A 27275-nucleotide genomic window follows, 5' to 3' on the forward strand; every position below is an offset into this window, starting at 1 on the left:
ATGGCGGTGGCGACGCTGGCGGCGGTGGCTCGGCTGGGGCGCCGGCTGAGTGGGCTGGGGCCGGGCCGCGGACACTGGACAGCGGCCGGACGCTCGCGGAGCCGGCGCGAGGCGGCGGAGGCCGAGGCCGATGCGCCAGTGTTCCAGTACGTGGGCGAGCGTGCGACTCGCGCCGACCGAATCTTCGTGTGGGGCTTCAGCTTCTCCGGGGCGCTGGGAGTGCCCACCTTCGTGCTGCCCGGGTCCGGACCTCAGCCCCGCGCCGGCTCGCGGCCGCGCCGCAGGATCCAGGCCGTGCCCTACCGCCTGGAGCTGGACCAAAAGGTGAGGACTGCGGCTTCTTCCCTCTCTCCCTCGGTGCCTCTCTCTAGCCTTCGCCATTCCTCCTGAGACCTTCTTGGAGAGTTGGCGACGATGGGTGGACAAACTTTGGGGAGAACGACATTCGCGCGACACCCCGTGAGCCGGGCTCGTTGCCACAGTTACTGGAGAGGAAGGGGAGGCTCAGAGAGGTTAAGGGACCGGCCCATTGCCCCACAGTTGGTAGGTGTTCGGTACTTAGGGATTCGCCCTCGGGCCAGACTCCAGAAGTTCTGCTGCTAGGAAAGCTGACTTCAAAAGGTCTGAGAAAATGTGGGCCGGCTGGAGTCGGTGAATAGCTCGGAAAGGAAATGTTAACTGGAGTAGTAACAGGAATAAGGGCGAGGATGAGAGGTCTAAACACACTGGAATGGTTGCACAGGAGGCCCCTGAGTTGACACAGACTTGAAAAGATGCAGTAAAGAACCGCTCCCGGAGGGCGCCTTATTGTGGCAGCCAGTATCTAGAAAAGCAGAAATGGGTGTTTAGGATAGGTTCTTGCTTGGCGTGGTTGTGGACATCTTGGTAGGTGGTGGAAAAGAAGCAGATTGGACCACTTTGGCTTCTGACTTTTCTGTCAAGGATAACACATGATCTTTTGCCCTAAATAGGGAGCACCAGAGAAACGGGGATTAAGCTTCAGTGAAAGATTGTTTAACTTCTTAATGTTGAGTTGTGAGAGTTATTTATGTGTTCTGGATGTAGGTGCTTTATCACATATCTGATATGTGCATATATTTTCTGCCAGTTCTTGATTTTATTTTAATGGTGTCCTTCAGGAAGCAAAAGTTTTTAATTTGAATGAAGTTCAGTTGATGAGGTTTTCTGGTGTGGATCAGGCATTTGGTATATCTAAGAAACCTTTGCCCATCCCAAGATTGCAAAGATAATTTTCCTATGTTTTTGTCTAGGATCTTCATAGTTTGAGTTCTTATATTTTGGTCTGTGAGCCAGTCATTTGAGTTAATTTTTGTGTATGGTATGTGGGCCTTCCTGGTGGCTCAGTGGTAAAGAATGCCTGCCAATGCAGGAGATGCAGTCGGGATGATCCCCTGGAGGAGGAAATGGCTGGCTAGCCACTCCACTATTCTTGCTTGGAAAATCCCAAGGACAGAGGAGCCTGGCAGGTTCATGGGGTCGCCGCAGAGTCCGACAGACTTAGCAACTAACTTTTCTGTAATCTAGGGAGTCAGTCTCCTCTGCTGTGTGTGGCTGCTGACATTGCTTGCGTTTCTGTTTTGTTCTGCCCCCCTCTCCCAGGTGTCCTTTTTTTTTTTTTAAAGTCAGACTTCTTGGGGTTTGCCAGTGATTTGGGCAGAGGCTGTGCTCAGACACCTTGAGCTAGTAAGTTTTCTGCTCTCTGCTTTGATTCTGTGTGTGGGTTGGGGATCACATTAAAAGTTCAGCCTGATCTCAGGTTGGCCTCAGCTCTTCTTCCCACTGGGAGCTCCTTGTGCAGTTTCCCTGTCAGCCGTGCAGGTGTGAAGAGCTTTCTGTGACTCTCATTTCTAGGACCTGCCCGTTACATTTCTCCTCCCCAGTCAGGATTGCAACCTCAGACTCACTGAATTGCGAATCTTCCTTGTTTGTTTCCTGCTGAATTTGCTGTAGGGCATGAGTTTTCACCCTTTACCCCAAATTAAGTCTGTCTAAGCAACAAAACTGATGGTTTTCACCGTCAGCGCTGCCCTTTTCTAACTCCTGTGCTGACTGAGCTGGGTTAGCTGGAGCAACTCAGGACAAGAAGTCTACAAACCCTGGTATTTCTTGCCTGTAGGTCTAGCAGCCCTTTGTGAGTAATTTCTTGATTTGTTTGCCTTTGATTGACTTCTGGAGCCCTGAAATGGTTGTGGGTTTTGTTTTTTTTTTTAATAGTTTTCTCCAGTTTTATGCTTGTTTTTTTGGGGAAAGATTAGCTAACCTCTTTACACCACCAGAGTTGGAAAGTGCCCTTCTGGCGCTTTATTATAACAAACATTGCTTAATGCTGACTCTGTGTCAGGTAGTGTTCAAAGCCTTTTCACTTACTGGCAGATTTAATAATATAGCAGGTGCTACCCAAATATTTGTTGGCTGTTGAATAAACAGAGGAGAGTAATCGTATAGTGTGCTGGGCAGCGGCTTCGGAACTCAGTTTTCTGTGATTCCTGCTTTGTGGTCAGGGGTTGTCTCCTGCGTCCCCAGTGGGTCATTTCCTTGGAGGTGGAGCCGTTCCAAGATACCAGAGGACTGAGGTGTTTTTTTGTTTTTACTGATGTAATGGTGCATCTGTGTATGTTCCTTGTGAATGTTATGAGAGAAAATGTCACAGGGCAGAAGGAGGGATGTATAACTTTTGGATGACTCAACTAAACAGGTCATCCAATTTAAAAAGAAATATTTAGCTGGCTTTCTTCAAGATATGCTGGAGTTAAAAAATGTAAAAACAAAACAAAACTCATGTTTGTTCATTATCATGGTATGCTAGCATTTTCATCAGGATTAGGTTAGATTTACATGTAGTCTCTGAGATCAACTATGTAGGCCTTTGGTAAACTATAAACAGCCAAGAGATAATGGAGGAACATTAGGGTGACCATGTAATTTGTTCTCATTTACTTGAGAGTGAACTTCAGGGCATCAAGTGTAAACCAGGATTGTCTCAGGCCCCTCTGGGTATTGTGGAAAGGGAGTTGACCTTAGAGCCAGGCTGCCTTTGGTTTGTTACCAGCCCCACTGAAGACTCGGTTTCCTTATCGGATCTGTCAAGGTGGGGATCAGGCAGTGTGTCATGTTCATGGTGGCTGTGATGACTAACTCTTCTTCATGGAAGTAGTGGTTTGAGACTATAACAATGTAGCATAAGGATTAATAGCACACACTCTGCAGTCAGCTTAGGCAAATTACCTAATCTCTCAGTGCAGTTCAGTGCAGTCGCTCAGTCGTGTCCCACTCTTTGTGACCCCATGAATCGCAGCACGCCAGGCCTCCCTGTCCATCACCAGCTCCCGGAGTTCACTCAGACTCACGTCCATCGAGTCCGTGATGCCATCCAGCCATCTCATCCTCCGTCGTCCCCTTCTCCTCCTGCCCCCAATCCCTCTCAGCATCAGAGTCTTTTCCAATGAGTCAACTCTTCTCATGAGGTGGCCAAAGTACTGGAGCTTCAGCTTTAGCATCATTCCTTCCAAAGAAATCCCAGGGCTGATCTCCTTCAGAATGGACTGGTTGGACCTCCTTGTAGTCCAAGGGACTCTCCAGAGTCTTCTCCAACACCACAGTTCAAAAGCGTCAATTCTTCAGCGCTCAGCCTTCTTCACAGTCCAACTCTCACATCCATACATGACTACTGGAAAAACCAATGCCTTGACTAGACGGACATTAGTCGGCAAAGTAATGTCTCTGCTTTTGAATATACTATCTAGGTTGATCATAACTTTTCTTCCAAGGAGTAAGCGTCTTTTAATTTCATGGCTACAATCACCATCTGCAGTGATTTTGGAGCCCCCCAAAATAAAGTCTGACACTGTTTCCACTGTTTCCCCATCTATTTCCCATGGAGTGATGGGACCGGATGCCATGATCTTCATTTTCTGAATGTTGAGCTTTAAGCCAACTTTTTCACTCTCCTCTTTCACTTTCATCAAGAGACTTTTTAGCTCCTCTTCACTTTCTGCCATGAAGGTGGTGTCATCTGCATATCTGAGGTAATTGATATTTCTCTCGGCAATCTTGATTCCAGCTTGTGTTTCTTCCAGCCCAGCGTTTCTCATGATGTACTCTGCATATAAGTTAAATAAGCAGGGTGACGATATACAGCCTTGACGTACTCCTTTTCCTATTTGGAACCAGTCTGTTGTTCCATGTCGTTCTAACTGTTGCTTCCTGGCCTGCATACAGATTTCTCAAGAGGCAGGTTAGGTGGTCTGGTATTCCCATCTCTTTCAGAATTTTCCATAGTTTATTGTGATCCACACAGTCAAAGGCTTTGGCATAGTCAATAAAGCAGAAATAGATGTTTTTCTGGAACTCTCTTGCTTTTTCTATGATCCAGCAGATGTTGGCAATTTGATCTCTGTTTCCTCTGCCTTTTCTAAAACCAGCTTGAACATCAGGGAGTTCATGGTTCATGTATTGCTGAAGCCTGGCTTGGAGAATTTTGAGCATGACTAGCATGTGAGATGAGTGCAATTGTGCGGTAGTTTGAGCATTCTTTGGCATTGCCTTTCTTTGGAATTGGAATGAAAACTGACCTTTTCCAGTCCTGTGTTCACTGCTGAGTTTTCCAAATTTGCTGGCATATTGAGTGCAGCACTTTCACAGCATCATCTTTCAGGATTTGAAATAGCTCACCTGGAATTCCATCACATCCACTAGCTTTGTTCGTAGTGATGCTTTCTAAGGCCCACTTGACTTCACATTCCAGGATGTCTGGCTCTAGATGAGTGATCACACCATTGTGATTATCTGGGTCATGAAGATCTGTTTTGTGCAGTTCTTCCGTGTATTCTTGCCACCTCTTCTTAATATCTTCTGCTTCTGTTAGGTCCAGACCATTTCTGTCCTTTATCAAGCCCATCTTTTCATGAAATGTTTCCTTGGTATCTCTAATTGTCTTGAAGAGATCTCTAGTCTTTCCCATTCTGTTGTTTTCCTCTATTTCTTTGCATTGATCGCTGAAGAAGGCTTTCTTATCTCTTCTTGCTATTCTTTGGAACTCTGCATTCAGATGCTTATATCTTTCCTTTTCTTCTATGCTTTTCGCCTCTCTTCTTTTCACAGCTATTTGTAAGGCCTCCCCAGACAGCCATTTTGCTTTTTTGCATTTCTTTTCCATGGGGATGGTCTTGATCCCTGTCTCCTGTACAGTGTCACGAACCTCATTCCATAGTTCATCAGGCACTCTATCTATCAGATCTAGGCCCTTAAATCTATTTCTCACTTCCACTGTATAATCATAAGGGATTTGATTTAGGTCATACCTGAATGGTCTAGCTGTTTTCCCTACTTTCTTCAATTTAAGTCTGAATTTGGCAATAAGGAGTTCATGATCTGAGCCACAGTCAGTTCCTGGTCTTGTTTTTGTTGACTGTATAGAGCTTCTCCATCTTTGGCTGCATAGAATATAATCAATCTGATTTCGGTGTTGACCATCTGGTGATGTCCATGTGTAGAGTCTTCTCTTGTGTTGTTGGAAGAGGGTGTTTGCTATGACCAGTGCATTTTCTTGGCACAACTCTATTAGTCTTTGCCCTGCTTCATTCCGCATTCTAAGGCCAAATTTGCCTGTTACTCCAGGTGTTTCTTGACTTCCTTCTTTTGCATTCCAGTCCCCTATAATGAAAAGGACATCTTTTCTGGGTGTTAGTTCTAAAAGGTCTTGTAGGTCTTCATAAAACCATTCAACTTCAGCTTCTTCAGTGTTACTGGTTGGGGCATAGACTTGGATTACTGTGATGTTGAATGGTTTGCCTTGGAAATGAACAGAGATCATTCTGTCGTTTTTGAGATTGCATCCAAGTACTGCATTTCGGACTCTTTTCGTTGACCATGATGGCGACTCCGTTTCTTCTGAGGGATTCCTGCCTGCAGTGGTAGATATAATGGTCATCTGAGTTAAATTCACCCATTCCAGTCCATTTTAGTTCGCTGATTCCTAGAATGTCAACGTTCACCCTTGCCATCTCTTGTTTGACCACTTCCAATTTGCCTTGATTCATGGACCTGACATTCCAGGTTCCTATGCAATATTGCTCTTTACAGCATTGGATCTTGCTTCTAGGAGGTTTGATTTTCTTATATACCAAATACTACTGTTACTACCCTTAATAATAAGTACATTATATAGCTCTTACATTAAGCCAGGTACTGTTTACTCTTAAGAGTTTTAACTATATTAACTCATTTAGTCTTCACAACTACTCCTAACTGTTATAGGAGAGACACTGTTGTTAACTATTTTGCATATAGGGAAAGAGACACAGAGAAGTTAAGTAGTCTGTCTCAGGTTACACAGCTGGTAAAGGTCTGCTGCTGCTGCTGCTGCTAAGTTGCTTCAGTCATGTATGACTCTGTGCAACCCCATAGACGGCAGCCCACCAGGCTCCGCCGTCCTTGGGATTGTCCAGGCAAGAACACTGGACTGGGTTGCCATTTCCTTCTCCAATGCATGAAAGTGAAAAGTGAAAGTGAAGTTGCTCAGTCGTGTCCGACTGCTAGCGACCCCATGGACTGCAGCCTACCAGGCTCCTCCGTCCATGGGATTTGCTAGGCAAGAGTACTGGAGTGGGGTGCCATTGCCTTCTCCGGGTAAAGGTCTACCAGTGGTCAACCATTTGATCTTGCCAAGATTCAAAGTAAAACTAAGGTAGTCTTCAAGTTTACTGTGAGAGACTATGTCTTGGTGAATGGGGATCATTTGATACCTAGACCACTGGGTGGCTGAAGATTGAATGAGGTTGTGCATATCAAGCCTTAACACATGGTAAACCTCCAGTAAGTGTTAGTTGCTATAGTAATAGTGTTGGTTCTTGAAATGGATAAACAACCTGTGATTTATTGCTGGGAAAACTTATGTCCCATATCAGTCAATGCTTTATGGGAATTTTTTTTTTTTTCCTTTCAGATTTCATCTGCCGCCTGTGGATATGGATTCACGTTGCTCTCTTCTAAAACCAAGGATATTACGAAAGTTTGGGGTATGGGGCTCAACAAAGATTCCCAGCTTGGATTTCACAGGAGCCGGAAAGATAAAAGTAAGTATTCTCACCTTGGTTTCTCCCTACTGTGAGTGGTCTGAAAAGGCACTTTGATTTTTAAGAATATGGTTTCATAAACCAAACCATAGCAACAGAATAGATGGAGTCTTTAAAGTGTTGTTTGAAACCATCTAGACCAGAGTATTTTTCAGCCTGTTTGGTAATAACATTGAACCTTTCGGCAAAGGAGCATTTGCTGGTGAGTAAAGGTATTCTTTTCAGCCCCAAAGACATGACCCTTTTTTCCCTAGCTTGGAGATCACTTGAAATATTCTGCAGTGCCTACAATATGGTCTAAGGGGAAAAACTCAATGAAATCCTTAAGATGGAGGTTTGATTCCAGGTATTCGAAACTTGAATTGTAAAAACGTTAATTATTTATAATGACAGTTTTACAAGTAGACAGTAATAAATCAATTATAAGTACAATAAGAAGCATTTTTTTAAAAATAAAGGAGTAATTACCCAGAAATATACTGGATAAACCTTCTCTTCCATTTTTTCCTATTCCTTTATTCATATGCAAATATATTAAAAAATATAATTTTGATTACAGCATATGTTTTGTTTTCTGCCTTTCTTCACTTAATTTTATATTGGGAGTCTTTTATAAATTAGTACCGAAGTCTTTATTAGCTGCGAGATGCCACGTTACCTGCTTTATGCCCTTTACTGTGTGGACATGGACGGAAGAGGCTAGCGCACCCGGTGTACTGCCACCAGCTCCAGCAGTCATCAGCTCACGCATCGTGTTCTATTCAGCCTCCACCATCCCCCTCGACAAATTTGAAGCAAATCCTAACATTATTGATTTTTTTCATGACTATTTCAGTATATATCTAAAAAAATTAAGAATTCTTAAAAAAAAAAAAGATACCATTATCACACCCAAAAATAATTAGCAGTATAGTCATTTGATATCAGCAGTTATCCAGTGTTTATTTTATTTTATTTTTCTTTATGGCTGTGCTGCTTGGCTTGCAGGATCTCAGCTACTTGACCAGAGATTAAACCCCGGGTAATTAAACTTTCACAGCAGTGAAAGTGCCAAACCCTGACCGCCAGGGAACTCCCCCCACAGTGTTTAAATCGCCTGTTATCTCATAAGTATCATTAGGTTTATATTTTCAAAAATTTATTTGAATCAAGGTCCAGATAAAGGCCAGACATTGCTTGGTTGATGAGACTTTTGAAAGTCTTTTGAGTCTGCGTCCGTCTTTTTCTCCTTGGCACTCACTGAAGGCATCATGGCGATTGTCCTGCAGGGGTGTCCAGGCTGGGGTGTGCTGATCGCACCCACGTAGCGCTGTGTGGTCTCCGGTCCTCTTTCTTTCCTGTCAGTTGGCGGCTGGAAGTGAGCCAGATTCCCCGAGTGCTGTAACACTTCAGATTCCCTTCAAATGTTATGTCTTTGCTGCTTCCTAGGCCCTTAGGGGTCAGTGACTATAGTAATAGGAGACGTGAGGTTTTTAGTATTTTAAAATACAGAATTTTCGCAGTTAATAAGGCTGATACACTAACAGCGTTATCCAGTGCCTTTGGTTTAGCTTAGAGTTACATTATCATCTTGTGATAAATTACAGTTATTCCATGCTGATCAAAAGCTCTGTTTGAAAATTATATCAGTCACAAGTGAATACCAACAGGCATGTATGATAGTAACGCCATATATTTGGTAAATGAAATGTTTTTAAACGTGGGATTCATAGGAGAAAAGAGTAGGGTTGTGAGTGGTTGAGAACCAGGACACTGGCAGATCTTAACTCCAGCCTGTTACAAATATTCAGAAGTTCATCGTTTAAAACCTACTGTAGTGAAAGTGTTATACTTGGGTCATGTCCCTCTCTTTGTGACCCCATGGACTGTAGCCTCAGGCTCTTCTATCTGTGGAATTCTCCAGGCAAGAATACTGGAGTAGAGTGCCATTTCCTCCTCTAGGGGATCTTCCCGACCTAGGAATCGCCTGCATTCCAGGCAGATTCTTTACTGTCTGAGTCACCAGGGAAGCCCAAAACGTACTGTAGGAATTCCCTATATAGGCCAGTCTGGCTTCTCCAGTAGGATTGTGAAGAATAATAAGATTCTTCTTTGGGGTGCCTTCTAAAACACTTTCCTCCCTTTCTCACTTACTTAAATATTTAAATTTTCTGTTTTGAATAGATGACATACATGCTTCAGAATCTTAAAGGCGCGGTTAAATATATAGTGACAAGTCTGCTTTCCACCTCTGTCCTCCAGGCCACACAGCTCTTCTCCCTGAAGACAGCATATGTCAGCAGTTTCCAGTTTATCCTCCTAGAGAGATTTCGTGCATGTGGAAGGAAGCACATGCATCTGTGTATTCTTCTTACTTTTACTCGGAGTCGTATCATACTATATATGCTCTTCTTCACTCTACTGATGCATTGTAATGGGGGCTGCAGGCAGACAGTGCTTTTCCTTTCCTTAAAAATCCAGAAGGTGGGACTTCCCTGGTGGTCTAGCTGCTAAGACTCCACACTGCCACTGTGGGGGTGTGGGTTTGATCCCTGGTCTGGGAGCTAATATTCTGCAGGCTGTGTGTTGTGGCCAAAAAAAAGAAAAAAAAAATCCAGCAGGTTTTAAATGACATGGGAAGAGATTTCTTTAATAGGACTAAGTATGCTTTACAGTAACTCATCGTGTGATGGACGCCGGGGACGGGGAGCGGGACCGGAGTTCTCGTCTCAGCTCTGCCAGTAATGTGTGTCTCCGGGCTGTGTAACATGTGCGCACCTGCTCGATCTCGTTTCAGCGAGGGGATACGAGTACGTGCTGGAGCCCTCGCCCGTGCCGCTGCCACTGGACAGGCCCCAGGAGACGCGGGTGCTGCAGGTCTCCTGTGGCAGAGCCCACTCGCTCGTCCTGACGGATGGCGAAGGAGGTGATGGACCTGTCCCGGGGTGTGGGAGCGGGGGGGCCGCTTTCCTGCGGCTGGGCCTGAAGGGTTCGTGGTGTTGGGCCCCATCTAGTTAGTGAAGCTGTTGGTATTTCCCTAGCAAGTCAGTGGGATGGCTCAAGAGAACGGTGTGGGGCCGACCTTGGCAACTCTTCATGTTCTTCGCCCTCTGTGGCTCTTGGAAAATCTCTGTCTGTATTTATAAACATGACGGCACACACCGTGTCATGAGCTCCTTCTCCTTAGCCCCGGAGCCACCAAGCCGGACTCTGTGTGTAGGTGTAGATGGCTTTCCCTCGTACTGAAAGCAGCCTGTTTGCTGACATGCCAGACTCTGTGTGTGTGTGTGTGTGTGTGTGTGTGTGTGTGTGTGTGTGTGTGTAGATGGCTTTTTCTCTTGTAGTGAGAGTAGCCTATTTGCTGACACTTCTTCCACTTGGGGTGGGGGTGGAGAGTTTCCCTAGTTCAAGCTCCTGGCTCACCCCCGGCCCTCTTCAGAAGAGCGGTTGTTTCCAGGGGAAGGTCAACTTGACTAAAGTTTTCAAATTTCACTTTTTTGGCTCAGCGTGCTTTGTAGGAAATGGTGAAGGTGGTGTTAGGAGCTCTTTTGTGGGGAGGCTTGGCTTTGAGGGCAGCGTCGTTGACAGGTCCAGGGAATGGGGGTGCTGAGGCCTTCCTTTCATGAGATGTGCTCACCTCATCAAGTGGCGTTCCTGAGAAGCACCCCCAGGACCCAGGCGGGGAGGCAGAAGGCATGGCAACAGCGGCCTGAGCTGTCTTGGCTGGCCTGGACCCCAGCACTCCCGTAGGGGCGCCTGCAGAGGCTGGGAATGTTGGAGAAGGAAGCTGAGTGGCAGCTGGGGCGAGTGGTTGGACTAGAACCGCATGTGAGACTCCCTTCCCAGTCTTGAGGATTCCAGGACCCTGCAGAGCTGATTTGATTGGTGCTTTATCCTTTAGTCTTCAGCATGGGGAATAATTCTTACGGGCAGTGTGGAAGAAAGGTGGTCGAGAATGAAATTTATAGGTGAGTTCCTGAAATTGCTACCCCTTCCCCAGGTTGTGTCGAGTGTTAAACACTTTGTGAGATGTGAGAGACCCCTGGAGTCGTAAAACGCGGTGGGAGGTCCCCGGAAGGCGTGGAGAGCATCATTCTGGTGCGAGTGTGAGGGAGGGCGCCTGAGCCCTGTCTGATGCTGGAATGTCTTTGATTTCATTTGTTGCTTCCCCCAGACTGATTAACTTAAACATTCCGCTCATCTTTAAAAAAATTTCCCTCTAGCTGCTCATATTATGCTGGTAGGTCTAAATAACATTCAGAAGTCTGCAGCATATGAAGTCACCAGAGGATTTTGTTTTGTTTCACTTTCACGCCCAGACCTCCCTCTCTCTTGTATTTGGCCCTGAGTTTCCCTGACGTTACCGTGTGCATGTGGGGGCCGCTGGTTGGGGTGACGAGAGGGGCTGGAATCACCCAGTGCTTACCGTGCTTCTCCCCACATTTCTCCTGGCTGTAGTGAAAGTCACAGAGTTCATAGGATGCAGGACTTCGACGGACAGGTGGTCCAGGTAAGAGATGGGGGCGGAGGACCACTGGTCTTGCCCCCCGACTCCCCACCCGGAGGTGATTTTGAAAGGGTGAAATTTGGGTGAGCTGATGACAAACTGTTACGGTGATTTTCTGAAGTAATAAATGATTTTAGTAAGTATTGTTGCCAGCCTGTTCTAGGTCAGGGCTTACTCCAACTTGTGGGGATACAAAGTTTAATAAAAATTGGGGAGGGTGAGTAACACTCTGGGGAGAGGCAGGTTATACACCAGCAATATCAGAGCGTAATTCGAGCTCTGCATTCCAGGCTGCTTTATCCTGCTGACCGTTTTATTCTCATCCATGGTACAGTGTCTGGCACATGGTAGATACTGAACTGTGTAAATGAATGTTCACAGAAAGCGCTTACGAGGGCACCAGAAGGAGATCTATTACTCCCGCCCGGGGTGGCCTGGAAGGAGAGAAGGGCTTCTGGAGGAGGGCGTGGAGTAGGGTGGAGGGGCGCTCGGGTTCTCTCCTTAGGACACCAGGCACCGTTTTGCTTTTAGCCAGAGCAGTTTCAAGGGAGCGGGAGACACAGGCTGGACTGTGCTGGATTGAGAAAGAGTCGGCCGTGGAGCAGGGCAGGGCAGCCTGCCGCCTGGCCCCTGTGGCACTCTGGAGTGGTGGGCAGTGGTGCCTAGCTTTGGGCATTGGGGCCAGGACAGCAGGGTGCTAAGGATTCCTTCTCACCAGTCATCTCGCCTCCGTTTGTGTGGTAGGTTGCCTGTGGCCAGGACCACAGTCTGTTCCTGACGGATCAAGGAGAAGTGTATTCTTGTGGATGGGGTGCGGACGGGCAGACAGGTAGTGTCCCTTCCTCCACCGCCCCCTCCCCGGGGGATGGCGCAGCTGCCTGCATCCGGCCCTTCCCTCTCCTGTCCCTTCCCGAGTGTCCCCTCCCTGACCCTCACCCCCAGCTCCTGGATTGGACAGAGGACTGGGGCTGCCCCACCATACAAGTCTGAGTCTTTTCAGAGACAAACGCCCCCTAACGGGAGCTCGGCTTCAACTGATTTGAGAAGAACGTGATTAAGGGAGAGAGGAGTGAGAGAGGAGGTTTATCATCCTCGCGCAGCTTACCTCTCCGTGTTCCGTGCCTGTCTGAAGGGAGGACCGTAAATTTAAGATTTAAACCTTGTGTAAATCCTCTATCATCCTGCCACCTCAACACGTCCTCTTTGTCCCTCGACTCATGTTTTTTCCCTGTCCTTATTCATACGTGAACATTATTTATGGTACTCAGAGGTGTGATTTTTATATGCCTGTTTTATTGTTAAATTTACATGAAACATTTTCCCACGTTGGTATAATTTGCACAGTTTTTAATATTTGTATGATAGAGCATCCAGTTCATGTACTATAAGGTAAATTAATAATTTAGTTATTTTATCGGGTAGCTACTCATTACCCTGTAGTCAGGAGGCACACTTTTGGCAGGGGGGTGGGGGGGTGCAGTAACCGTTGCAGATACGACGTTTGTCGCGTATACGTGTCTAGCTTTTCCCTTTACTTTGATTGTTGCCCTGGGATAAATTTCCCAGGCGTGGGTCAGAGGATTAGAATATTTTTATTGTTTTCAGGATATACTGTTATATTATTGCTTTCCAAAAGTTTCACTATTGGAAATGACTTATGTTGGTGTCAGCAGTGTACAGAAGTGCTGATTTAATCATCAGCCCTCTAGCAGGGATTATTGTCAGTTTAAGTGTCCTGGTTTAATCCCAGTGCCAGTTTTTAAAGTGTGCATTTCTTTAGTATCTGTAAAGTTGAAGCTTCCTTTTTATTTTTTCAAATCTTGGTGTGAGTAACTTTTAAAAATCAGCTTTTTATAAAAAGAATGAAATTGGTACATTTTGACAGCATAGACCAAGGAATGAGGTGAAAGTCCCGGTGCTGGAGAGAACCCTGGTTTAGTTTCCTGGCGCCACTCCAGAAATCTGCTGTCACGTGGCCTCACTGCCCTTGCTCGCCAGGCTCTGAGTCCAGCCCCGCGGGCCCCCTGCACCCTGATCGGGAGCCCCCTCCTCTGCTGCCACAGGGCCTTTGCACATGCTGTTCCCTCAGCCTGGCATGCTCTTCTTCACTCTCCCTTTCATCCTGAGACCTTGGCTTGAGGTTATCTCTTCAGTGAAGGTCCCCATGACCATCGGGTCTAAAGCAGTTTCTATCTCAGTATGCAGGTTCTTTCATAACCCTTCAACATTAGAGTTAATTTTTAAAAATCTTTTTTAGTATATAGATTATATTTGGTGTATGCTGCTGCTGCTGCTAAGTCGCTTCAGTCGTGTCTGACTCTGTGCAACCCCATAGACGGCAGCCCACCAGGCTCCGCTGTCCCTGGGATTCTCCAGGCAAGAACACTGGAGTGGGTTGCTGTTTCCTTCTCCATATTTGGTGTATACAAAAGATGATATACAGGTTTCGCGTTGCCTGTTGCTGGCGGGTGTTGCCAGTCTGACACTGCTTTGGGCTCCTTGGAGGAAACCTAGTGTAAGCAGAGCTCTGTGGTTTGGGGGTCTCCCTCATCTGCTGCCCAAGGGGTTACCCTCCATTGCCGAGCTGATAGCGACGTTTGCCCTCCTGGCAAGCCCTGTCTTTTCCTCGGCTCACTGTTTACCACACCAGTTTGCCAGTTTCTATTTGTTGTTTTCGGGGGATGGCATGGGGGGTTGACACTGCATGGGCTCTTAGAAATTTCCTTTAGTTTCTCCCAGGTGCCTCCAGCAGTGCCTCAGGAATTGCTTGTTGTAACTTTGGTTTCCCAGTGTATATAGAAGTTATGTTTATACTGTAGTCTATTAAGTGTGCAATAGCATTATGTCTAAAACAATGTACATATCTTCATTAAAACAGTACTGCCTCCAAAGTGTTCACCGTCACCTGACAATGCAGGGCTGCCACAGACCTTCAGCTTGTTAACAGTGCAGTAGCTGCAAAGTGCCGTGGAACGAGTTGTGCCTGTATGTTGTATACGAGGTCTGATAGGCCCATTGTGTGGTGGCGTTTCATCTTGAAAAGGTTTCTGACTTGAATCAGGCTTAGGAAATATCAAGGGTTTTACATGTAAATGATCACTATTATGTTTTCAGAGAACATGGAACAGGAAGTCGTGCAGCGTGCAGAGGGAACTGATTGGATTCTGAGTTGATCTTTGCAAAGTGCTTAAAATGGTGTTTGGCACATAGTAAGTCAAGGCAAGTGTTTGAGTAACGCAGTTTTCCGTCGTGTCAGGCCTGGGTCACTACAATATCACCAGCACGCCCACCAAGCTGGGCGGAGACCTGGCCGGAGTGAATGTCGTCCAGGTGGCCACCTACGGGGACTGCTGCCTGGCCGTGTCAGCCGATGGCGGCCTCTTCGGCTGGGGCAACTCTGAGTACCTGCAGCTGGCCTCTGTCACCGACTCCACACAGGTACGCGGTCATCGGCAGCCTGGGCTGGGGGCTTGGAAGTGGTGTTAAGGACATGCAGAAGAGGTCCGTCACCAAGGGGAGATGTGCAGACTGCTGTGTAGGCCTCGCCTGAGCTGAGGCTGCCTCTTCAAGGGGCCGAGTGCTTGACGATCTCTTTGGAGCCTAGAAAGAAAGCTCAGGTTCAAAAGCCTTCATTATCAACACTTCTATAAGCTAGTCCTGGCTTAGAGCAGTAGTTAGGGTATGTCTGTGTGCCTCTGTCCTGTTCTGAAAGGGGAAGTGAGGCTGTTTACACACATTCCTGCAACATCCCAGTGGGCCTTTTGCTGCTGTCCGGAGTGTGTGCCCCTTGATGAAGATGCCATGCGGCCTCCAGGTCATGCAGGAGAGCCCTGGCACCCAGCCTGTGGTGTCTCCCCATTGCGACCCTGCCATCACCGCAGGGGGCCACCATCCGTACAATGCAGCAGGGTTTTAAACGTTCTATTAAGGGAAGTTCCAAATATAAGCAAAAAGTACGCCTTACTGCATAATTAATTTTTATGTAGCCATTACCCATATTCAATAATTGCCAACCAATGGTGCGTTTAAAAAAATAGATAATTTACTGTTTTAGATTGTATGACTTAGTGGGTTTTAGCACATTCACAAGGCTGTGTAACTGTCACCAGGACCTAGTTCCAGAGCATTTTCGTCAACCCTCCCCACCCTCCTCTCCAAAAAGCCCTGCACACCTGATGGCCAGTTCCGTCGCATCTGCAATCCCATCTGCTTCTCTGTCCTACGTTACTTTGAAGCAAATCCTAGACTTTATAAATCAGTACGTGTCTCTAAGTGATAACGACTTAATATCATCAAGCTTCTGACAACATACAGAAGAGTTTTAAACATATGTTAATAGGTAAAGAAATACGCACAAAGGGATAAAGTTCAGCTAATCAGATGCAAATAATTGGTTCTCTGTGGTCTGACACACTGGCTGGAAGTGGCTGCAGATTCGGTGCTGAACTTCCTAGTAGCCAAAACAGAAGGAAAGGTGATCAGTTATTATTTTAATGTGTTTATTTTTATTTATTCACTGGGTTGTGTCAGATCTTAGTTGTGGCATGTGGGACCTAGTTCCCTGACCAGGGATTGAACCCGGGCCTCCTGGAGTGGGAAGCTCAGAGCCTTGGCCACTGTATCACCAGGGAAGTCACAGAAAACGTGACTGATTCATTGTTTTCGTAAGATAAACTGCAAATAAAATGTTCAGGAGAAGGACCGGGCTTCCTGATACCAAGGCCTGAGATCAGCGTCTGCACGGCCTTCCCGTGGGGACAGGTCTAGGGTCATGTGGTCGTTACCTGTGCTGTGTAACAAATGACCCTACCATGTGATGGCTTAAAACAACCCATATTTATTCTGTTTCAGTTTTTGTGAGTCAGATCTAGGGCTGGCTTGGCTGGGTCTTTGGCTCTGAGTCTCTTTCTTGGGGTTCACCTTGGGAGGGCTCTGCCCCTGGGCCCACACTGGTGGTTTGCAGCGGGGTGCAGGTCCCCATGGGCTGCTGACCCCGGGGCCCCCGGGCCTCACTGGCGCTTGGCCAGCCCACAGCGGTCGGCCAAGCCTTCCTCGGCTCCTTGCCATGCAGGCTTCTCCGCATGGCGGCTCCCAGCGCGGCAGCTGGCTTCAGCCGAGCAGGCAGACGAGAGGGTGAGCGAGCGTGTCAGTGAGACAGAAGCCAGTGCTCTACAAGTTCATCCCGGTAGTGGCTTCCCCTCACAGTTGCTGGCGTTCTGTTCTGTAGAAGCAAGTCACCAGCCCAGCCCCCGACACGGCAGGGCGCAGACGGTACAAGGTGTGACCTGCAGGAGACAGGTCCCGTGTTTGGAAGCAGCCCACCACAGCCCTGACCCTTCACGTGGCCTGAGCCTCACTCTATCAGGGACAGCAGTGGTGCATTTCCATGGCTCTTTGCTGGAGCGTTTCTCAGCCTTTGCTGAGGGCCGTGTGCCAGAGCCCAGTTGGGCAGAGGAGCCGTGTGAGCCGGGTAGTGGACACCAGGCCCGGCCAGCAGCCTTGCGCCATCTAAGATCAGTAAGCCCCTTTAGTTAGCTTAGGGGTCGTTATCCTCCAGCTGTCTCCATCTGCCCGTGACTCTGAAAAGACCCATATCTGTCACTTAAAATCCATCTTTCCAAGACCAAAGCCTGCTGGAAGGCTAAGTAGGCCACTTGGCCGTCTCTAGGCACTGCAGGTTCAGAACATCCTGGAGTGAATCAGTGCTCATCCCCCCACCCTGGCCCTTCTCCATCGTTTCCCACGTCCACTCACCCTCTCGAAGTCACATCCTTCTCTCACTTGGAACCCGTACTGCCTCCCTGTTATGCTCAGGGTAGAGACCAGATCCTTCTCGTGGTCAGCCGCCGTCCCACGTGGTCTGGTTTCCCTTCTCTCTACTGGTATCTTGCAAATACTCCCCCTCGTTCCTGGCTGTGGCCACCCTGACTTGCTGAAACTCCTGAGTGTGCCACGCGCGCCTCGCCCTCGCTGCACTTCCACCTGCCCGACCTGGGGTTTCCTTTTCTCCTCCCCTGGCTGCTTCCTCCTGACTGCGCTCCCGACACGCGCCCTCCTTTCACTGCACTCAGCGCAGGTTCATCCTGCGTTCATCTTGGCTGACGTCTGCCTCCACTGGACTGCACTCCCAGAGCGGGACAGGGTGTCCTGCTCCCTCGTCTACCCCGTGCTCTGTTAGACCCTCAGCACCTGTACGGTTTTCAGGATTATCTAGGGGAGGGCATGAATGAACTGGGACTTAGACCTACCCTGTACACGAAATAGTGTTTCCACGTTCTTGCTGGTTTGTTTTCCTGACGGTGTGGTCCCTTCCTCTGATGCAGGTGAACGTCCCCCGGTGCTTGCCCTTCTCAGGAGTAGGGCGGGTGAAGCAGGCTGCGTGTGGGGGCACAGGCTGCGCAGTGTTAAACGGTGAGCCCCTCTTGCGGGCTGTTCCCTGGGAAGCTGCGGGTAGGATGGGTGCGGAAGGGCTGGTGTCCACTGGGTCCAGCTCTCAGTGTGGGGAGTGGGCCTGTGGGAAGATCAGAGTTCAGTCCACAGAGGGGGAGGGTGACTGATGTTCTTGACAGAAGGCTAACAGCTGTGATTTATACATTGACAAAGAGCCAGCATAGAACTGAGGATTGCAGACCCCTGGCTTGCTTGCTTCCTCTCCCTGAGCCTGGGCCAAAGACTCCAGCCCTGCCTTCTCCAGAGAGACTGTGCCGAGAGCCCACGGGCACACAGGAGAAGAGGCCTAGGGTCGGGATCCTGAGAGCCACGCCCCCTGGGATTACGCATCTGGCACCACTGATCAGTGTGAAACTTTTTATAACCTGAAAGTCATTGCGAGTTTTAGAATCTGGCCAGGAGTCGTGTGGGTACTTGGCTCCATCTCCTGCTCCGTGTTGGGAAAAGCTGTCCTTGTAAGGCTCCCCTGTGTTCACGTGGGGTCTGTGGGTGATTTATGGAGCAGCCCTGTCCAGCACCCTCAAGATCTGGGATGTCTGTGTTCTGAGATTGGTTAGCTGGCTAGACATCCTCCACAAGCACGAATTTGAAAGAGGAGAAAAGAAACATTAATTTAAGTATCTATCTCAACATGTTCTTGCCAAGCAAGAGGAGGGAAAAGAAAAAAGAAAAAAAATGCATGTGGACGTAACACATCTTAGTGGTGTGGTTTGAATTTCTTGAGAGGGAGGGCTGTGCTTGGTTTGACTTCCTGACCGTTGTTTTTACTGTAATCCAGGAGAAGGACATGTTTTCGTCTGGGGCTACGGAATTCTTGGGAAGGGACCAAACCTCTTGGAAACCGCTCTTCCAGAAATGATTCCACCCACTCTCTTTGGCCTGGCGGAGTTCAACCCGGGAGTCCAGGTCTCCCGCATTCGCTGCGGGCTGAGCCACTTTGCCGCGCTGACCAGTAAGTGACCAGGCCCCTGCAGCCCCGAGGCCTGGCCGGGCCTCTCGGGGTCAGCCCCCGGCCGTGGGCCACTCTGTTTCCATCCATCCAGCGGAGTGGCGCCCTTGTGTGGATAATTAGAGAGAGCGGCTGATCCAGAAGTTGTTCGGCTTGAGGTTGTGTAATGTGCTCCTTTTCATCCCGGAGGTTTGTTTTCGGTTCATCTGGTTTGTGGTTAGGCTAACATTACAGTGAGTTTCTCAAGAGGACACAGTCGGTGGTTGGGAGAGGCGACCCTGGAGTGGGCCCGGGGGAAACCAGTGGGGGTTTGGCGGCATCCGTGGTGGGCGAGCAGGAAGTGACCGCGCAGGGCTTCCTCCTGGCCATGCCCACCCCTTGTCCAGCCTGGAGCGCAGGAGGCGCATGCGTCAGGCCATCCTGTGGTTTCGGGGAGGTGGACGTGCCCTGTTTCTCCAGAGTACTGGGGGAGAGTGATCAAAGGGGAGGCGGAAATGGAGGCTTTCTCAGAGGTCTGCCCAATTACAAAGCCATGAGCTATCCAGTTACCCTGCAGACCTCCAGCGTGTCTGCGCTTCTCGATTACAGCCCTAATCCCACCACCGCGGCTGTCGGGTCAGTTTGCTCCTCTTTAGTTGACTTGAAAAGACTGAACTAAACATTTCATTTTATGACTTTTAAGTATTATAAATTCGCCTTTTCCTTGCAATTTTAAAGACCTTTCCGTCTCCTGGCAAGTAGTTATTTTCTTCTTGAAACATCTGAGCTGGGATGGTCAGTTTGGGGTCCCCGTCGTCTGTTCTCTGGCCTCCTGCTAGCGTGAGGCCCGCTCCAGATGAGCGCCCCCTGGAGGCTCCAGAGTCCACGGCCTCTCGGTCGCGCTCTGTGTTTCGGTTTGGGGGTTTTGAAGCAGCAGCAGCTGCTGTGCTGGGGGTGCGCAGTGCTGTCTGACTGTGCCCTGAGGCACCCCAGTGATAGCAGGGGGAACTGGGGTGAACCCTCCCCACCCCCCAGGCAGGGTCAGCCACCTCCATCTGCAAATATATGTGTCACATGAGCGTTTTAAAGCTGTTCCAACGTGGCAAGGAAGAGTTGGTAGGGGTGGATTCTAAAGGTGACGATTATCTGTAATTTCCCAAATATTTAAGGCTTAAATTGTGTGCAAAGTCACAAACTTCAGAATCCACACACAGCCTTCACCTACGACTAAGGTAGATTCCTTTGTCTGCTGTTCTGCCATGTAGCTGTGTGGGTCACACTGAAAGGAAATCCTACTTAGATTTCCCCCAGAACCCAGCAGCCACCCTCCCAGTGCCAGTGACTGTTCCTCAGGAGAGGGAGCCTCGGGCCCAGGTGTCTCCCCTGTCCCCGGGCCTGGCATTGGCCTGCGGCCATCTGGTTTCCCCCTGAGGTACCCTCTTGGGTGGAAGACCAAGGAGGGCAGGCAGAGCAGAGGCTCTGACGTATGTCACCGAAGGGCCCTTTACTGAGCCAGCCGGCTTGTTTCAGTCCCAGCTCCTGCGTGTCCGTCCTTCTTCCCACCACCAGAGCCTTCTGCCTGCTGGGGCTGTGAATGGGGCCTCTGTGCTGAGGATGCCCCAAGCCGGTGCGGGAGAAAGTCTGGACTGAGGGCCTGTCCCAGTCTGGGGGTTCGTCCTGGAGGCTGGGGTTCCCAGAGCCCCAGTCAGTGTCCTGGCCTGTTCCTACAGCACTCTGCCTGTCCGCTTCCTTCAGGGCACTTGTTACAGTTGGAAATCATGCATTTGTTGGGTTATTTATTTTTCGCTGTTGGACTGGCTCCACCTGGATGAGGACAGGAACATGCCTGTCGGTCCCCATGCCGTCCCGGGTCCTAGCACACAGACGTAGACCCAGCCCAGAGAGGCGCCCCGTCACCATGTGTCACTTGACCGAGTGCTCCTGAGACCAGACAAGGAATGACAGATTATCCTACTTCTCACTCTGTCCGGGTATGACTGGGACGAGGATGCTGAGATCTCAGGATTGTGGAGCGCAGGGTCACACAGCTGGGCGATGGGGTTTGTCCACAAGAGCTGAGCAGAGGGGGCTGTGTGTGCAGGAGCCCTCGGGCCCACCTCCGGGCACGTGCTCATCTCCCCTGAGAAAGACGCTGCCTGAATCTGGGCTGGGACACGTGTTTGGTTTGGGGATGGTACTGTTTACCTGTCCCTTCAAAAGCAAGGATTAATAAAGCCAGGGAGAAATTGAAGGTTAACATTGATCTTTTTGTACCGGGTCCTAGAAGGCCTATTCTTAGGAACCTTCCTCCTCTTGGAGACTTGCCCTTGGCCTAAGCCCCAACCAAGCCACCGTTGTTTTTTCTTTGCAGACCGAGGAGAACTGTTTGTGTGGGGCAAGAACATCCGAGGGTGCCTGGGAATCGGTCGCCTGGAAGACCAGTACTTCCCGTGGAGGGTAAGGCTGGGCTGGGCGGCCTGAGGGTGTGCCTGCGGAGCCGACAGTGCACGCAGCAGCCGGGCCAGTGCCGGGTCCCCAGGGCGCTTCAGGGAGGAGTGGGCTGCAGGCCGGGTGTCCCCGCCCTCCACAAGGGAGGGGGTGGGCTGAAGGAGCTGACGTGCCAGGAGCTGTTCACCGAGGCCCGTGGAGAGGAATGGTTTACAGCGAATTTAAAAGCAAGCAGGATGTTTAATATTTCGAGTGCCTTACCACAGCCACCAGACTGAAACATCAAGGCTCTTCTCAGGAGGAGGTGCAATTATACAGAAAGGCTAATTTCACAATTAAAGGGAGAGTCCTTCTTAAGTTGTAGTTTATCTTCATGTTGTTTACTAAGTCAGTTCTTTAAGTTCTGCTAAACAAGGCTGTTTATTCTTTTGAGTACAGAATATATGGACCTGGTACAAAATGTATTATGAAAAATAAGCCTCCCATCTCCTGTCCCAGAGGCAGCTTCTGGTTTCATCCTTCCCTTCCGGAGATGGTCTCTGTAGAGAATCAGGCGCTCGTGTCCATGCGTGCTTGTGTGTGTTTGTGTGTGTGTGTGTGTGTGTGTGTGTGTGTGTGTGTGCGCGCGCGCGTGTGTGTGCTTGTGTGCCTAAATGTTTTGTTTTGAAGGATCATTTTTAATAATGTGTTTTGAGGTTGTGTAAAAGCATCTTTTAAAAAAACACATAAAAATGCAAAAGAGATGTTTTAATTTTTAAAAAGATGATTTATCTGTCCAAAACCCACGGAAAGTGTCTGGAGGCGCTTTGGTATTTCACTGGCTGTTTCTCCCGCCCAGCCCTTCCCTTAGCTCTTGGTTCTCCTGGCTCCCGTGAACTTCGCTGGCCCTCCCTCCGGTGCAGTCTCCAAGAGACACTGGTCAGAGGGAGGCTTTGAACTTGTTGGGGAAAGATGAGTGCACCCCCGAGTTGTTCCCAGTCTGATGGGGCGGCCCCGCTGTCCTCTGGGGACCCCAGCCCGGGAGAGGAGAGGTGTAGCGGCGATGGGCAGTGGTCGGCTGCTCCAGGAGCAGGAGTGTGGGGCGGTCAGGATCCCACTTGTCCTTCGGGAGCCCCGACCCCACCCCAAGGGCTCCCTTCTGCGGGAGCAGCTTGGGAAATGGCTGAGCATACCAGGCTTTGAATGAATGACCGCTGTGACTCGAGGCTCTCCACTTGCTTTCATTTCCTCAAATTAGAGCGAAGATCAGCCGTGAAGTCGGGTTTGACATCAGACGGTGTCTTCACTGCTGAAGTGGCCGGGCCAGGCTTGGCCTCTGAGGCGGAGCAGAGGGCGCCAGGCCTGCGGGCGGACCTGTTGCTCTTCAGGCTGGACCCCGAGCGTCCCTCTGACATGCTCCCGGCCCCCATGCCATCAGGGCAAGGACGCTCCGGTCTGTTCCTGTGACGGCCGCCCTCAGGCCACGTGCTGTCTCCTCTTGGGCATCTGCAGAGCTCCTTTGCCCCCTTGTCTCCTTTTGGTTGGGGTGGGAGGATGGTGCCGAGGTCCGTGCCGGCTCCAGGATGTGGGGCTGGGGCTCTGGGAGAGCGATGGAGACGGGAGCCAGTCTCCCATCAGCTGGGTTGGACCCTTAGAGGTTAGTCTCTGATGTTGAGTAGTTGGACCTTCTCCAGTCTGTTCTGTTGACTCACTTAAAAAACAATTGCAAGTGATTTTTATTCCTTAAAAAATTATGTTTTCTTACTTATCTTCAGCAAGGGATATGTTACATCATTTAAAAAGTATTCTACAAAAGGGGGGAAAAAAGTAGAACCGTGTTTGTAGCTCCTATAGTGGTACTAACTGGTTATTCTTAGACCCACAGAACCGGGGCTTTTCTCATGGTTCACAGGCCCAGGAGGTGACGTCTGAGTCACCTGATCCAAGCCTCTCCTTCCAGGAGCATCCAGGATGTCTTCCTGCTCCACGTTGGTGCTCAGAGAGGTTCGGTGATCTCTTTAAGGTCACGCACCTAGTGAGAAGCGGAGCCCAGATTCAGACTCAGTGTCTGACTTGGAGATGTCACCAAGGTCCGCCTCCTCTCTGAAGGCCTGAGCTGGGTCCCCTGCCGTGGAGGAGAGGGCATGTGCAGAGGGAGACCCTCTGTGCAACAGCGGCCCCGCGCCCTGGGCTCAGGCTGCAGCCTTGCCCAGGGAAGGGTGGCGGCCATCCTGGGGGCGAGGCGCTCTGCCGGTGAAGGTGAGGCTGTCCCCCCAGTCTGCGCCCGTAAACACTGACTTCCCAGTCGCCCAGCTGTCTGCCGTGCTGGGCTGCGATGTGAACTTGGCCTCGCTGGTTGGTTGGAGCCCGGCCTGGGGACCCTCTGCCTTCAGGGCCCCTTTCTTACTTGGCCTCTTCGGGAGCTGCAGGCTGTGGCAGTTCTGACGCCCTGGGGGAGGATGTGCTGTGGTGCCGGGCCCCCTCGCAGGCTGGGCGGGCTCCCCTCGGCTGTAGCCCCGCCTCTGGGTGCCGGGCAGGGTGTCTTTGGGTGCAGCTGAGTGGGGACGTGGCGAGTCTGGCGGCCCGGTCACAGCTGGTCCAGTGCTCCTCCCGGCCTTCCTCTGTCCCTGACCTGGTGGGCGTGTGTCTTGGGAACCTGCCCTTGTGTAGAGTTGCTCCTACACTAATTCTGCTCACACTCTTCAGAGTTACTCAGGGCAGATACGGTTCGGCTTCTGGAACTGCTTGCCTTTGCAATAATGGGAGTGTAAATTGGTTTAAAATAGAAAGTCCTTTTAACCTTGAGGAGGACACAAATAGAACATGGCTGAGGGCAGCCGTCTCCTGGACTCCATTCAGAGGCTGTGGGGCCGCCTGCTTCTCCCCAGAGAGGCTCCCGGGGCCAGCGTCAGCCAGGGCCACGTGGCCCCCTCTGCCTTGGGCTCTTGGGCCACAGCCCTAGGGGAACAAGGACAGAGGCGCTTAAGCGCGGCCGCTCGGCTGCCGGTCAGCGCGGAGAGTGGCCTCCCCCGGGGAAGGTCAACAAAGGCGCCCTCGCGGCCAGGGAGGTTGCTGGGAGCTCACCTGGCCGGGCACCCTGGGCAGCGTGTTTTCTTCTGCCTCCCTGGCCAGCCCTGAGTACTTTATGCAGCTCTGGGCCCTTGCTTGAGCCGGGGGCACCGCGGTGTGTTTGCTCAGTGATTCCTGTGACAGGTTTTGCTAAGGGCGTTTGTTTAGCGCAGGGCCGGCAGCACGACTTGGTGCTAGCGTCCGTTTGCCTTGCGGCCCGGAGCCCTTAATGGACTTGTCTCTGAACCGTGGACGCTGCTGCCTTGGGGCTTTTAAAAGGCCAGGCCATCTGGCCGGGGTCGTCCCCTCGGAAGCTCAGTAACTGCGCAGGCTGTTGCAGAGCCGTCTCCAGCTGTCACTTTGCCGCCCAGGGGAGGGCAGGCAGGACTCGGGTGCAGGCAGGAGAGCAGCACCCGCGCCCGGCAGAGGCCGGGGAGGAGCCGGGGCGGGAGCTCTAAGGAGACACCCCCAGCGGCACTCTGCACACAGCGTGTCTGGGAGAGCAGAAACCAGTGAGAAGTCGTTTCCAATTCCTAGGGAAGGTGGGGAGCAGGGCAGACGACGACGCAGTGGTATCCAGAGGCAATAACACCTTTCACTTCTACTGAATGTCATTTTATATGGTAGCCATGTGACTGTCACCTGTTCAAATCAATAGCAATAATAATAACAACAATAATGATACTACAATAGGAGAAAGCCAAGTGCCCTTCTCCTGGAGAGCTGGGGGGCTGTGTGGGCCCGGGGATCCCGCTGGTGTCGTGGGCACCGTGGAGTGTGTCTGTGCCCTTCTCCAGGGCGCAGCTGTGGAGCTCAGGGACGACGAGCGTCCGTGTAAAGGCCAGCAGGCCAGGCCGTGCCTCCACCCCCGCGCAGGGTTGTCTGCCGTGTAAAGGCCAGCAGGCCAGGCCGTGGCCTCCACCCCCGCGCGGGGTTGGCCCTGCCGGTGAGAACGTGTTGGCAGGGCCGCCAGCTGGACCTCTGGCCCCTTCTGAGACGCAGTCAGCACCCCTTCTGCAGCCTGCCCGGGCCTGGGGCTGATGGGTGAGGCGAGTGAGGACGCTGGCCTGGCAGGACTCCTCCCTGCAGTGGCCCTGCAGGCAGGACGGGGTGGGACGGTTTCTGGAGCCGCTCAGGGAGCTGTCTGGTGACCCCTGGGGCAGGTGGCCACCCCTGGGGAGTTGCCATTACTGGGGAGCAGCCTCTGTGGGGTGTCCATGCCTTGGGACGGCGCATGCAGGGGCCCAGAGCGGCCTCTCGGGGGTGGGGGGTGTTGTCCTTGACTGAGTGGGGAGTTGGGATGGCCCCTCCCAGCTGACCTGCCAGGTGCATGTAGGTAGCTGAGGCTCAGACGGTTCCATTGCTGACCCAGAGGCAGAGCCAGGGTCGGCCCTCGCTGGGCCCCCGCCAGGCTACCCCCCCTCACGGTGCGCTGGGTCTCACTTTTTCAGGTGACTATGCCTGGGGAGCCCGTGGACGTGGCGTGTGGCGTGGATCATATGGTGACTCTGGCCAGGTCCTTCATCTGAAGCTCCTCCTCGATCTGCTGGAGCCCAGGACCGCCTGGCCTGCTCAGCCAGGGCAGCGCGGGGCTCTGGGTGGGGCCCGAGAGGGTCAGGGCCCTCCATGCGCTGGGCCGCACTCCCTGCAGCCTGGAGCGGGGTGACTAGAAGTGCCAGAGGCGGTCCCGCCTCCAGCCCAGGGTGAGGTGCTTGGCACAGACTCTGCCCCTGGGCTGAGTGGCCCTAGCAGGGCAAGGACGATCTGTTTCATCTCAGCTCCTTCCCAGGGACACACGGTGGCATCTGCTGTCACGTCTGGTCTTCAGAGAGCTTATCCGCTCAGCCATCTCTGCGCGCTGCTGGGACGCTAGCTGACAGCCCTGCGCAGGGGTTCTCCCTGGAAATGCCAGTGGGCACCAGCCTGGAACCCTGTGGGCCTACAACAGTCACCTGCCTTGAAACACTTCTTCCTGCCTGGCTCAGAAGACTTGAGAGGCCCCTTGGGAAGATGAGCAAGGCCAGATTTCTGCGGGCCAAGGGCTTTGAACAGAATCCACGAAAGCTTGGCTGGAGCGCTTGCCTTGGAGAAGGAGAACTCAGATGGTGAAAAACGTTTGCATTAGTAACGTAACATGTCCTTTTCTTTAACATCTCTTAAAAGTCTTTTTTGGAATAAAGTCTATTTTCTGCCTTTTCATTTTTAAGAACTTGAGAGGCCTTTTTATTTTATCCTAATCATTTAGGGATTAGCTTTCCAAAACATGGCATTTGGTAAAGAGGCTACTAGAAGCCAGTGAAAGGTACTCCGGAAGACAGTCCCGCTTGGAAACTGTTTTCTGACCAGAGCCTGCCCCCGCATTGCAACTGGGAGAGAACGATGCAGTATAAAAATAACCAGTTTTCACGTCACAATCCGGGGTCTCACTCAAGGTGTACATACATCCCCCTCCTTTTATCTGTTCACTCAACAAATGTTTACTGTTGTGTCCTGTACGTGCCAAGTATTGTTGATCACATAAGAGTCACACGGGGACAGAAAGCCCCCGCAGCAGGTCTCATGATGCTTACACTTCGAAGAGGCAAAACAAGCAACAAGCCAAGTGCAAAGTGTGTTAGATGGTTGCGTGGGCTGTGAAGAAAAAGCAGGAGGGGGGCGGGCGGTGCTGGGAGGGTGACATTGAAAGTGGAATGGTCACTATTGGCGTCCTCGCTGTGGCCCGAGGCAGTGGGAACCAGCCAGATGGTGTCTGGGGTGGGGTGTGGTCCTGGGAGCCCTCCTCACCTAGGCACGGGCCATCTCCACTTCTCTGTGGGCTGAC

At 50.8% G+C, this 27275-nt stretch overlaps 1 protein-coding gene across 1 annotated transcript; it reads left to right on the plus strand.

Annotated features, from left to right (window-relative positions):
• On the plus strand, nucleotides 1–26630 carry RCC1L (RCC1 like). The gene is made up of 11 exons (XM_068968252.1): nucleotides 1–324; nucleotides 6965–7094; nucleotides 9871–9999; nucleotides 10975–11041; nucleotides 11532–11583; nucleotides 12325–12409; nucleotides 14837–15018; nucleotides 17904–17991; nucleotides 18809–18982; nucleotides 21330–21415; nucleotides 25906–26630. Exons 1-11 carry the CDS (start codon nucleotides 1–3, stop codon nucleotides 25981–25983), a joined length of 1395 nt encoding a protein of 464 aa, XP_068824353.1. The 3' UTR covers nucleotides 25984–26630.
• Nucleotides 26631–27275: the final 645 nt, after the last annotated feature.

The sequence above is a fragment of the Capricornis sumatraensis genome, chromosome 3 (genome assembly GCF_032405125.1).
Source record: "Capricornis sumatraensis isolate serow.1 chromosome 3, serow.2, whole genome shotgun sequence".
Taxonomy (NCBI): domain Eukaryota; kingdom Metazoa; phylum Chordata; class Mammalia; order Artiodactyla; family Bovidae; genus Capricornis; species Capricornis sumatraensis.